The sequence below is a fragment of the Durio zibethinus genome, chromosome 6 (genome assembly GCF_047325235.1).
Source record: "Durio zibethinus cultivar Kanyao isolate XHJ-2024 chromosome 6, ASM4732523v1, whole genome shotgun sequence".
In the NCBI taxonomy this organism is placed as follows: Eukaryota; Viridiplantae; Streptophyta; class Magnoliopsida; order Malvales; family Malvaceae; genus Durio; species Durio zibethinus.
In genome coordinates this window covers 26,738,922-26,752,043 of record NC_143167.1, presented here as the reverse complement: position 1 = coordinate 26,752,043, position 13,122 = coordinate 26,738,922, and the positions used below count along the sequence as shown (strand labels likewise).

The 13,122-nt window shown below is 34.3% G+C and overlaps 1 protein-coding gene and 1 pseudogene across 2 annotated transcripts; both read left to right on the top strand.

Annotated features, from left to right (window-relative positions):
• Positions 1 to 706: 706 nt before the first annotated feature.
• On the top strand, positions 707 to 4,548 carry LOC111285500 (protein SUPPRESSOR OF GENE SILENCING 3-like). Of its 2 annotated transcripts, XR_016342964.1 has the most exons (6): positions 707 to 1,932; positions 2,103 to 2,397; positions 2,567 to 2,811; positions 3,385 to 3,577; positions 3,774 to 3,934; positions 4,073 to 4,548. XR_016342964.1 is itself a non-coding variant. In XM_089762435.1 (5 exons), the coding sequence occupies exons 1-5, from the start codon at positions 937 to 939 to the stop codon at positions 4,296 to 4,298; spliced, it is 1,923 nt and encodes a 640-aa protein (XP_089618561.1). In that variant the 5' UTR covers positions 707 to 936; the 3' UTR covers positions 4,299 to 4,548. The 2 variants fall into 2 exon arrangements, 1 of the variants encoding a protein (XP_089618561.1); XM_089762435.1 differs by lacking the exon at positions 3,385 to 3,577.
• A 547-nt stretch (positions 4,549 to 5,095) lies between these two features.
• Positions 5,096 to 12,016, top strand: LOC111285797 (ATPase GET3B-like; annotated as a pseudogene).
• The last annotated feature ends 1,106 nt before the right edge of the window (positions 12,017 to 13,122 follow it).

Below are 13,122 nucleotides of genomic sequence, written 5' to 3'. Positions count from 1 at the left end.
AGTGATAAATTTTTTTGAGTCTAACAAAAAATGTTGTAAAGATTTTAAGAATCTTTTAATAAAAAGAATTTTTATTTATTCTTCTAATATAATACTTAATAAATGATTCAAGAAATTTTTAGGTAAAAATAATAAGACCATTTAATTAACACAACATATAAGATAATATAAAATTAATTAGTATCAATTTTTGAATGTTGTGAGATTGTTAAAATTTTTTTACACGGAACAAGTTTCGAATTTAATTCTCTTTTATAGACTAAAACTTTTTATTTTTAGGGGGGTTAATTAATTTTAAGATAATCTTAAAGATTGTAGATTTACTTAAGTGGCAATCATACTTAAATAAGGAAAAATTGATGATAACTTTATATTTATGTGCATTGTTATTAGGTTTCCTAAACATTATAACACAGTGCAATAAATACAATTTATTGGAAGCCAAGGTCCCTCAACAAAACTAGATACCATTGATCCGTTCCCTAACTCAACATCAATAACTCGAGGGAATTCAAACTCATCGTCTACCTCCACAAATTGTGAAAACAAAATCAGTGAAAATTTTGTGAAAAAACTAATTTTTTATTATTAGTTAGTTGTTTTGATTTTACATTTTTATTTTATGAAAAATTAATTAGATATTTTTAAAATTGTTGTAAGATTTAATCTTTAACCCTTTTTATTAGATTAAGACTAGTTGGAAGGTGGGTTGACTTGTTGTTACCTGTTGTTCAAACCCAAAGAAAAGCCCTAGTTGTTATTATTCTTCTTCCTCTTCGTCGGGGTAGCGCCGCTGTCTTCTTTTTTTGCAGCCATCAACACAAAAAGCAGAACATCTATTTCTTTTCCCCGTGTCCAGCTGTGTCCTGTCGTGTTCCGTAGTGTTGGACACCGGTACGAAGGGTTCTTGCGTGTCTGTGATTCATAGGTTGGAGGATGAGTTCAAGAAAAGGGGGTGGAAACCCTGGTGGTATTAACAACCCATCATCCAAGGGGAAAGGCGTATCTGGAGTCTCTAGCCCCAAGGATGATCAGCTAAGCCAGGCTGTAGCAGAAAGGAACCTGGATTCTGCACGAGATGATGGTGCGTGGGAGGTTATTAAAAGGAAGAATAAGAATAGAGCTGGAAGCAATGCTGCAAGACCCTGGGGTCCTCAAAATTCCACTCCTAAACCATTGGGAGGCATGCGGGGTAATGCTGGATCTGGAAGATCCTCTGGCAATGCTTGGGCTACGCATAATACTGATTCTAGGATGGCAACTGGCAGAGGGAATACAAGGCCCCAAATATTGAACAAGAGTTTGGAGAACAACCATGTGCCTACGCATCGCATCATTCGCCCACCTCTTGAGCATGGATGGAATTGGCAATCTAGAGCTGGTTCCAATCCATCCAAGGGTTTACAAGATGGTTACGGGAAAGACGATGTCAACACTGAGGTTGAAAAGGACAATGATATTGAGGACGATTCAGATGATGGTGCTGTTGATGAGTCTGACGATGAACTTCTAGCCGATGACTTTGATTCAGATTCAAGTCAAAGGAGCCATGAGACAAGAAAGAAGAACAGATGGTTTAAGAATTTTTTCGAGAGTTTGGATAACTTTAGCGTTGAGGAGATCAATGACCCAGCAAGGCAGTGGCACTGCCCAGCATGCCGAGATGGTCCTGGTGCCATTGACTGGTATCGAGGCCTTCAGCCTCTACTGACACATGCAAAAACAAGAGGAGCAAAAAGGGTGAAACTCCATCGTGAACTTGCTGAACTCTTGGATGAGGAATTGCGTAGAAGGGGCACCGCAGTTATTGCTGCTGGTGAAGCTTTTGGGAAATGGAGTGGTTTAAAAGATGAAGAAAAAGATTATGAAATAGTCTGGCCACCTATGGTCATGATAATGAACACGAGGCTTGAACAAGATGAGAATGATAAGGTACTGCTATAACATGGAATTTCATTTTCAGATATACTACAATAAATAAAGATAATTGTTTCTAATTTCACATATACTACAATAAATAAAGATAATTGTTTCTAATTACAGAGGAAATACTCTGTTTACATATCCTGTTCTGACTTTTTATTTATTGCATTGTGCTTCAGTGGATTGGTATGGGAAACCAAGAGCTTCTTGACTATTTCAGCTCGTATGCTGCTGTGAAGGCTCGCCATTCATATGGTCCGCAGGGGCATCGTGGGATGAGTCTTCTGATTTTTGAGAGCACAGCAAGGGGTTTTTTAGAAGCCGAGCGTCTGCATAAACATTTTGCTGAGCAAGGAACAGATAGAGAGGCTTGGGAACGCCGTAGGGTCTTATTCCATCCAGGTGGGAAGCGACAACTTTATGGTTACATGGCTAACAGTGAAGACCTGGACAGCTTCAACCAGCATTCTCAAGGTTCTCTCTCTCTCTCTCTCTCTATGACAAAAGTCAATTGTTATATGCTTGCAGGGATAAACTGCAAGATAACTTTAATGCGTGAGATTTTTCTATATCATTTTCTTCACAAACAAGTAGTTATGCAGATACTTATGTCGTTAGTTCACTTGTGTAAAACTGATATTAGGCAAATCTAAGCTCAAATTTGAGATGAGATCCTATCAAGAGATGGTTGTTAAGCAAATCAGGCAAATGAGTGAGGACAACCAGCAGCTTATTTTTTACAAGAACAAGGTTGCTAAAGAGCAAAGGCTAAAAAGTGCTCTTGAAGAGTCTTTTGGTTTTGTGAGTGAGAAGCTCCGGAAGACAATGGAGGAGAACAGGATTGTAAGACAAAGAACCAAAATGCAGCACGAACAGAACAAAGAAGAGGTAATTGTTTCAGTTCTTGATAATTAATGTCTGGGTTGAGATGTAAGTCAATGGCATTCTTCTCATATTTGTTGCTAGACATTTGGTTGTGGTGTATTAGTTACTAATTTTATACAATAGTACATATTAGTAACTGGTTTATGATATCTTATGATAAGGATTATTTATGCGTGTTTGCTATGCTTTATCATTCTTGGTCTTTAATTTTGGATATTATCATATCTTAGGATCTTGTGCTATTGTCTCATATAGTTCACTGTAGTCAATATTGCCTGCTGTCTTCCTGTCCTGGATTACCTTTTTTGGATGACATGTTCAATAACTGGATCTAAAAGTCAGTGCATATGGTGTGCTCTTGTATAAGTGCAGCATGTCTGCATCGCTACCTTGGTTTGATCAGTTCACATGCAGTGCTATGTATGTTTTGTTGCAATTTCAGATAGGTTGTCATGCTTTGTTCATTTTGTTTATAGATATTTGATGATATGCTGCTTTGGAGTTTTATGAATTGCTTAACACCCATGAATCCCTGTCCTACCTCCAAAAACCATCTCACTGAGTATCGTGCCACAGATATACCATTATCCATGCTATATTCCTCAAACCGATCTTTTTCGTCACTAATAATTACTGAAAAATGATGGTGGAGGTGATCATAAAAGTTTTGTGTGTATCTTGAAGGAAAGTTCCAATTGGCATTGCATTTTTATTACTAGGACCAATGCTTCCAGAGTAAATCTGGCTATTTGCTAGGCTTGCAGTTTAGGTATGTCCTCAGAACTTTAAGCCGCTTTAGCTTGATATAGCATCCATGTCCAAAACCGTCTGTTGCAGGTTGTTTGATGTTCAAGTAGATGAAGAGCATGCTATTGTCTTCCCTGGAATTTTTCCATGTACTTGATAAAGTACGTTCTCTCTATTTTTTGTTTCATGTTAACTGATTTCTATATTGCTCTTCCCAGATGGATTTCCAAGAGCAATTCTTCAAGGAACAAATCAAATTTATCCACGAAGCAAGGGATGAGAAGGAAGAGAATTTTGAGAAGCTGCAGCAGCAAGAGCGTGAGAATTTCGTCAAGCAATCTAACCCTAATCCTTCAAATACTGAGGAATACAGGCGCAGGTAATAATTTTGATACTATGAGTTACTTGTGTAATTGGACCAAAGGCAAGCAGAAATGCTGCTACATCTCCTTTTTTTCTTTACGTGTCATTCATGAGATAGATATTCATCTGTTTTTTTTTTTCTTTTCATTTGTAGGGCGGATGAAATTGCAAAATTCATAAAGTTCCAGGATGAAGAGATGGACGCTTTTGTTGCTGAGAGGGAAAAGCTGATTAGGGTACACGAAGAGAAGATGGCTGCTATGAGACAGAGGCATTGGCAGGAAGAAGTTGAGCTTGAAAAGGAGTTTGATACTGAATTGAGCCACCTTATGGAGAAGTATGCTCCTGATAGCTCCAAAGTCAGCACTGGCAATGCTTGATTGTAAGATTGGAAGCGGCAAAGACTTTAATCTCTCAGTTTCCTGAGTTTACTTTTGAGACAATTCTGAATCTTTCTCCTCTTGAGTTACCGCTTTCAAAGGACAAATAGTATGTTAAAAGGTTGGAGTGTGTGAGTAAAAAATGTTAAAAATAGTTAATCAACTTTCATCTGTGGTTGCCCTTATGCTTATGTTGTTTGCTTAGACATTGTTCAAATCAAAACTTTGAAGTGAACTGCAGTTTCTGTCCTGTGATGATTGCAATGTTGATTAAACGACATTACCTCTTTCTAGGTTTCGGGTCACCGTCTTTTGTGCAACTTGGAATAATATAGAACGCACAAAGTGGGGTTGGGAGTAGACAAATATCAACATTTTTCCTCAACTAAGATTTCAAAGTACAGACAAATATCAACATTTGATTTTCTTTTAACAAATATAAATGTGGGATCATTTTTTTCGTACATGAAGAGACGAGGATAGATTATATAGATTAGAAAAAAGATTGAAAAAAAGATTAAATTGTAAATTAAAATTAAAATTTTAAACGTGTTAATATGAATAATTGCATAAATAATTAAACTAAATCCCGAATTTTTTATTATTGAAGACAAAAAATAAATTAATAAGACTAAATTTATTCGATTTTACCCCGAAAAAACAAATGGGTAAATGGATAGACAAATTGGGCCATGTGTTGATTATAGTATTCTATCTGAATTTTCTGTGTTTCTATAGAAAAAACTCTGTTCATTACCTTCTTAGAACAACCGGAAGAAAAAAGCAAACCAAAAAAAATGGCAAAAGCAACAGCTTGGCATGCTTCTTTTACTTCATATTCTTCTTCGTCTTTTCACAAACTTTTTACTTCAAAAAATCCGAGGGTAGCAGTTTGTTTTTTGCTTTCATTTTCACCCAGAATTCACAAAATATCTTTAGCTTTTCCTTCACTTTCTATCAAACCAAAACTATTAAGGATTACCGTAGCTTTGATATCATTTATTGAAAAATTCAAAATAATTTACTCTAAACTTAATCCACTAACAAATAAATCTTTATAATTGAAGACTTTTGGAACGAAAAAAATCACAAAAAACTCCTTACTCAAAACTTAACCAAAAACACAATTAAACCCTTTTAATAGCTTACTCACTTAATTATTCTCTTAGTGTCTAAATATTTGTGATTACCAAACTAAACCAAAGTATCTTATTTATACCGGTGAACCTCTTATATTTTTATTAAACTTTTGATGTGTGATACAAAACAAATTCAAACTCACTTAATTTTCGATATGGGATTATGAGATTTAAGGCAAATCTCAACAAATACTACCTTAATTTGAATCTTCAAATACTTCAACAGTGTCTGCAAAGTTGATATGCTTGCCTTTTTTCTTTTCATTCATCAAGCATGTACAAGTGATTTTTGACCCTATTACCTTGTAGAATCACATTACCATTTTTGTATACTTTCAACCAATTATTACTATCATAATATGTGTATTCTTCAAAAGCTAACTCACCTAAAGCAATTAAATTTTAATTATAACTCAGTACATACCTTACATGATGAGGTGTCATAATAGTATCATTGTGAGATATAAGTCGAACACTCTCAATGCCTTAAATCTGTACATTTTCATTGTTAGCAATCACAATATCACTATACGTCTCATTCTCATCAAACTTTACAAAACAATTTCTATCATTGCAGACATGGACAGTAGCATTTGAATTTAAAACCCAACCTTTATCACCTTTCAAAGTCTGAGTTTCATTTATACAAGTTGTCAAAATGATATCATTATCATCATACACAATGGTAACAATATCACTCTTTCATTCATCTGACTTTTTATTATCATTTGTCCTTTTGAAAATAGTCATATCTTTTCTCAGTTTCTTACAGCGCACTTGAATATGTCATTTTTCACCATAATAATAATATTTTGTGTCACTATAATCCCCGTCTCTTAACTTAGATATCCCTATTGATCTATTAATATTTTTTTGAGTCCTCCCTCGATTAAAACCCTTTACAATTAGTGTACTTATTGCAGGTGATAAGTTCTGTGTTCCCATATATCTTTAGTTCTCACGCAACAAAAGAGTCACTTCATCTATTTCAAAGTAGATTTATCCACCAACAAAGTTTGAACTAAAGGCCTATAAGATTTGGATAAAGATAACAACAAAATTAAAATCTTCTCTTAATATTCTAATTCATCAACAGAAACCGTAAATAATTAAGAAACTAATCTATTAAACTCATTCAAGTAATTATAAAGACTCATACCTTCTTCCATATTCAGAGAATATAAATCCATTTTCAAACATAATCTGTTAGTCAACGACTTCGATGGATAAATACTTTCAAGCTTACCTCATAAATTCTTAGGAGTACTTTTAGTCAACCAATTTAATAGTATTAACAGCTTTCTTCTGAATTCTATTTCAATTACTGTCGGACATTCATTTAGGCTTACTATTCTCTAATGCTTGATTCAACCTTTGTTGTATAAAGAAATCTTGAATCGTATTTTGTCATAACATAAAATTACTATTTTCATTAAATAACAGAATCTCAAATTTGGGTATAGACATATTAGATATTTTTTCTTTAGATATCTTAAAACACTTGCTTCACGATCTATTGGACTTGCCTCTTCTTCTCTCTTGTCTCTTCTTCTCTCTGATACCACTTGTTAAGGATTATCACAGCTCTGATACCATTTATTAAAAAATCAACATGCACACGCAGAACCTATACACAAAATAACAAGCTTATATCAAGAATAAAAACACATAAATATATTTGTTTCGGCTTAACTCAAAACAGTCTATTCCAAATCTAATCTACGAACAAATAAATCTTTATAATTGTTAGACTTTTGGAAAGAGAAAAGTTATTAAAAATTACTTATTCAAAACTTAACGTAAAATCAAATTACACTCTTTTAATAACTTACTCACTTAACTATTCTGTTGATGTTTAACTATCTGTGATTATCAAATTGAAACTAAAGTATCTTATTTATAAGGATGAAATTTCTTATACTTTTACTAAACTCATAATGTGGGATACAAAACAAACTCAAACTTACTTAATTTTTGATGTGAGATTATGAGATTTAAAACAAATCCCAACAAAAACGGGCCAACAACTCTTTTCAAGGCGATTCTTTTACTTTGTTTTACTTATTTTCTAGATTGTATCTTTCTTGGGTCTCACTTTGTTTTTCTTATTTGTTAGGAAAATAATTGATTTTCAATTTTTTTGAAAATTTTTTTTCTGAATTGATTCATTTTTTTCTGCTTCTTATTACGGATTTTATATTGGGTAGTTTTAGTTTAGAAGTTGTAAGATTGTTAAGTGATATAAATTTAATAAATTGTTCAGGGAGCAAGCAAAAATCAGAGTCAGACTTTTCATAAAATAAAAAGGAAAAGATTTTTTTTTTCTTTTTAAATTTGACTGTTTTTTAGAAACTAACATCTAATTGTATTGGATGGTCCATTGGGTAGTTTAATTGAGAAGTAGCGAAATTGTTATATAGATATAAAGTTAGTAATTTGTTGAGGGTGCAATTAGATATTAAATTTAAAAGTTTTTATGGAATGGTATTTTTAATTAATAAGAGGAGAAAGTTGCACAAATTGGAAGATGGTAATATATTTTTTTTCATAGCTTGTTTGTAATGTACTCATTGAGCAATGACAACAGAAAGTGAAAGTTGATTCATGATGAAAAAATTTTAGTGAAGGAATTTCTCTTTTTGGGCATTTCTTTTCTGCACTTTCGTCGGAGGCAATTAAATGTGATAGTTGAAATTTATTTTATGCCATCATATGGAGAGTTGTGTTTAATGGAGTAGTAGTAGGTTATACAATTGTGGCGTTTTGCTCAGATAAAAGTGATGCATATTGGAGCTGGAATGAGATTTTCATTATTATAAGGAGGAAGGTAAGGAAGATGAAAGGTTTTAAAATGATATTTTCACGTTTGAGATGAGGAGGTTTCTAGAAATGGGAAGATGGTGATAGGATTTTGTTTATCTTCTGCTTATTTGACATCGAATGATGTACTTAGGGAACAACTACAAGATAAAGTACAAGTTGAGTCCTTTTGGAATCGCTTTAATGATATGATTGTGATAATTAAAATTTCCCTTATGCCATGATGCTTAGTATTTTAGAAATTGTTTTCAATAGTGAATAGTAATTCATGCCATTGTTGTGTTTTCCTTATACAAAAGCCAAGCATATTGGAGCTGAACATTTCATCTGCGTGTTTGTGTGGCAGTGAGATCTGTGGCTGCTCCTTCAGAAGAAGTTGCAGGGTTTGATGACATGGTTTCTGGGACCCAATGTAAGTATTACATGCTAGGTGGCAAGGGAGGTGTAGGAAAGACAAGTTGTGCTGCATCACTAGCTGTAAAATTTGCAAATAATGAACACCACACTCTGGTGGTTTCAACTGATCCAGCTCATTCCTTGAGTAATTCTTTTGCTCAGGTTTAAATCCATTCCCTCGTTTTTATTTCTAATGCTTTTCTTCCTTCATTTATCTTTGTTTGGGCTTAGTCTATGTGTTTATTTTTTATCTAGGATTTGGCTGGAGGGGCACTAATACCAGTTGAAGGACCTGACTTTCCCTTGTTTGTTCGAGGTATTTGGAATAAACTTCCTAATCAAGTTTCCCTTAATTTTTCTTTTGAAGATTCTTTTCTGTTTGTTGCATGTAATCCTTGAGATTATGTATTATGTAAAAGATAACTAACTGCTAGTTATTTTTTTGATGTTCTTTTTGCCCAGTATACTCAGTAAGTTAAACTTATAGCTAGGGAAGAGTTTCGAGATGCAGCTAAGAGCAATGGTGGAACTGGGGTCAAAGAATTCATGGATGGCATGGGGCCTTGTGATGCTTGTAGAAGAGGTAAAGCTTTATTTATAGGTATGAGCATAGTAACTTCAGATACGTAATAGTCCCTTGATCAAATTGCACTATGTAATACCATGGATGGCCTCACTGGTTGCATTTTGGTCAGGAATCTTTGTTTTAAGCAAGCTTTCTTCTAAATGACCCCATAACTTTTATTTGGTCAGAGTTGCATGCATTGCGTGTTTCATGCCTCTCCCAATTGCTCCTTTGTTGAGTACTAATGATTTGGCAAATACGCGCAACAGCATGCATACCTGCATGTTCACACACTTATGTACGCATGCATATGCAGACTCAAAATCTCAGTAATATGGCAAGCTTAAGATGCTAATCCATGGAGAAATGAGAAAATATTTGCCACATGAATTTCCTCAATGTATGTGGATCCTAATCCTCTCTCTTTCTCTGTGTAGCCCCCTTTCCCAAGTTCAGGTCTCCCTTGTTTATTCTTTTGAAAATTTCTGATTTCTAAAATCGTGATTTCTGCTTTGATACTTCTTTTGAGTTATGAAGTTAGGAGAGCTGAAATCGGCTGAAATGCCGCCTCCCGGTTTGGATGAAGCTATTGCAATTTCAAAGGTAAGCATTATGTGCTCTGCTTATTTCCTCATTTTAGCTTACATATCTTTGGTCTGTACACTGACTGTAGAAACTCTTGATAGGTGATGCAATTTCTTGAATCACCACAATATAGTATGTTTACTCAAATAATTTCTGACACTGCACCAATGGTGAGTGAGAGACTGAGAGTTTCTTCTTTCTATTTTGTTGCACTTAATTTTTCTAATCAACCCAATGAAATATAATTGGTGGGAGTTCTTTTCAGAGACATATATTGCAACTTTTATCTTTGCCAGACTTCGCGGATGCACCAATAGGCAAGATATTGAAGGTAGGAATGCCAACTCGAATTATTAAAAACCTTTAGATGATGTGCACTCTCTTTTTAATTTTATTGTTCTGCTCTTTTACAACACATGTTCTGGCTATCATATTAAGGATGAACTATTAAGTGACACAATGAGTGATTTGTACAACATTTTTTATACATGATTCTAGCATGCCATACTTTTTTGTTGATCGCATTACTGGAAATCACTCGGTGCTTGGATCAAATACCAATAACCATGTGGAAAAATGACCGACACGTAACATCTCTGTCAAGAGCTGCATATGATGTTAAGAACGAGGTGTACTTTGAGGCATACATTAGAAAAAAAATATATGCTTGAATGCACTCTATAAGACCTCATAAAAAATGAGCTTATCATGCTATGTTGCTTAATTCTTTTGTTTAGAGATGCTTTTCATCTTAGATGGTCAGATGATGTTTCATGTGATTGTGACTCACTTACAGAGGCGGTTTGTCTAACAAATTTTACTTGTAGAGCCTTCAATTCCTTAAGAATGATTTGGCTGAGTTGGTTGACAATGTAAGCAAAAGTTTGTCCTTGTCTAACATAGTTCCATGTATAGATGCGTTGTAGGTTAAGTTAGCATTAGTCAATCAAGCATTGTGAAGAATCCAGAACTAACTCTATCAAATTGATTGTATTTCTTTTCTTATTTAGTGCTGGAGGAATTACTTTCTTGCTATGATTCATTTCTTTCACTGTCGTTGCCTTATACAGCTTAGGCAGAAGATAGCTTAAGCCCCCTCAGCTGTCAAATCTGTTTTTGGGCGGGAAGAAACCCATCAGAAATCTGTAAGCATGATATAAATAATAGTTGGCATCTTGTTTTTCAATTTTAAAATCAGTGTATTTTATTTTTAATACTAATTATCCTTGTGTTAGTTGTGTAGGCTGACAAGTGGGAGAGACTGAGGGAGAGAATGGTAAAAGTGAGACCTTTTCCCTGGCACAGATTCTACAGAGTTTGTCATCATCACAACCCCCACCATACTGCCCCTTAAGAATTGTATTTCAGCGCTCAATTTCAATATGGAACCGTTTAGTGTTGTTGACATGGATTTTTCCTTCCATCACACAGACGTTGCGAAGATAGGTGAAAGTGTCTTAGTACCACCAATAATGTGCTTCTATTCAACTGCTTACATTTTAGGTACTTTTGCCTTGCTTATGGCAGTCAGTGAGTCATCTAGGCTACACGCCACCTTGAAGGAGGAAAATGTTCCTGTCAGGAGACTTACTGTTAATCAGATTCTTCCTCCATCTGCCTCTGACTGCAAGTTTTGTGCAGTGAAAAGGAAGGTATAAGCGCTCAGTTATGTCGAGACAAATGGTGACCAATGTTTTATAACTTGTTGAATGCCGGAATATATTAACTGAAAGACACATTTGCTTCTACGTCTTCCTTTTCAACTTACTCTTCTCCCTACTTACTCTTTTGTTAATTAAATATTTCGGGATCAGATACGTGCTCTTGATGTGATTTGGGATGACCCAGAGCTATCCAGCTTGAAGTCAATCCAATCACCCCTTGTTGACATGGAGATTAGGGTGTCACAGCACTTAATTTGTGGGGGAAATAGTATGGAAATAAGCACCCCTAGGTAATCTTCTTATTGACTTTCCATGGCGCCTTAAGTCAAATTGCAATCCAAAAATATCATGGCGTTCCTCTTATGAACGAGTTATGCAAAAACTCAGAAGAAATGTATCCATGCAATCTGGATGTTTGGGTTGAATAAAAGAAATGAAAAACTTTTTGATGTTTGGAGGTTTCCATTTATAAAATTCAAGTTATTCTTCCGAAAACTTGGGAGTTGGATCACTCCCCACCATCACATGCTTATCGTAATATCCTGGATATCACTCTCGTGAAATATTATTATGTGCCTGTCACTTATGACTTGGCAGGCTCATCTTAATATTGGATTGAAAATTTTCCTGTAACATGAAGACAACAGTTGATAAAAAATGAACAATACCTCAAAAATTGCTGTGGACTTTGATAATTAGTGTCCGACTTTAGCACAGGAGAAGCCAGTTTGGATGAAATAGGATGATGGAAGACCTTCCAACCCGCAATCTCTAGTGCCAAAAGTTTTTTTCTTCCTTACCCTTGTAACCATGACTTAAACACTTTTATAACTTTGATATGACTCTATAAGATAGCGAAGATAACATACACGGAACAAACCTGTGTGGGAGGCTGAGATAAGTGCTTAAAAAACCCAATTCTGCTTTTTATTTAGAAGAAATAGCTTTCATGAACAATGAGTTCATATTCTAGAATCTGGAAAATGATTAGTTAGGGCTCAGGCTGACATTTTTGAAGTCATATGGGGATGACTCATGGTTTGATTGCTGTATAAAATCATCAGCTTAGTATCTGTATTGTTCATGATTTGTATAATTCTCGTTTGATTTATGTAATTCTGTCAACATTATTACATCCAAACATTTGGTTTAATAATTGGTACATAATTTTTAATTCAAAGCACTCAAATTACTCTAGGAAAAATGTTGTACAAATTACTCATAAAAATGAGTTTCTTTGATGCTATTTTTAATGTTAATAAAAAATTGAAATTAAAAAGAACAACCATGGAAACCCAAACACGTATCAACTGCCAACACCAATGGTAGCATCAAAATATGAGCTTATTTTCCCATGTGATTTTTGTGTTCCAAGTCATTTCAACATCTTATCATTGATTTCTTGCGAACAAAAAAATGAGTCGCGTGGGACATTTTTGTTTCGATGCTTTGGAGTATTTGTCCCACCTACTGTATTTTTCCCCTCTTTTTTTGGGCCAAACTCTTAAGTTTTCATTTAAAGTTTAGTGAGGTTGACACATGTGCTAATATCTTTTTTATTTTTAATTTTAACTTTATATTTACAATATTTTCGAGAATTTGATTAAACAATAATTGTATTTATACATTTAAATATTTGATTAAGTAATTAATTT

What these genes read in the sequence shown, in the direction of transcription:
- LOC111285500 (XM_089762435.1), top strand. Translation starts at nt 937, where the DNA reads ATGAGTTCAAGAAAAGGGGGTGGAAACCCTGGTGGTATTAACAACCCA. An exon ending in AACAAGATGAGAATGATAAG is followed by an intron (nt 1,933 to 2,102) that starts GTACTGCTATAA and finishes ATTGTGCTTCAG; the next exon opens with TGGATTGGTATGGGAAACCA. An exon ending in CTTCAACCAGCATTCTCAAG is followed by an intron (nt 2,398 to 2,566) that starts GTTCTCTCTCTC and finishes AACTGATATTAG; the next exon opens with GCAAATCTAAGCTCAAATTT.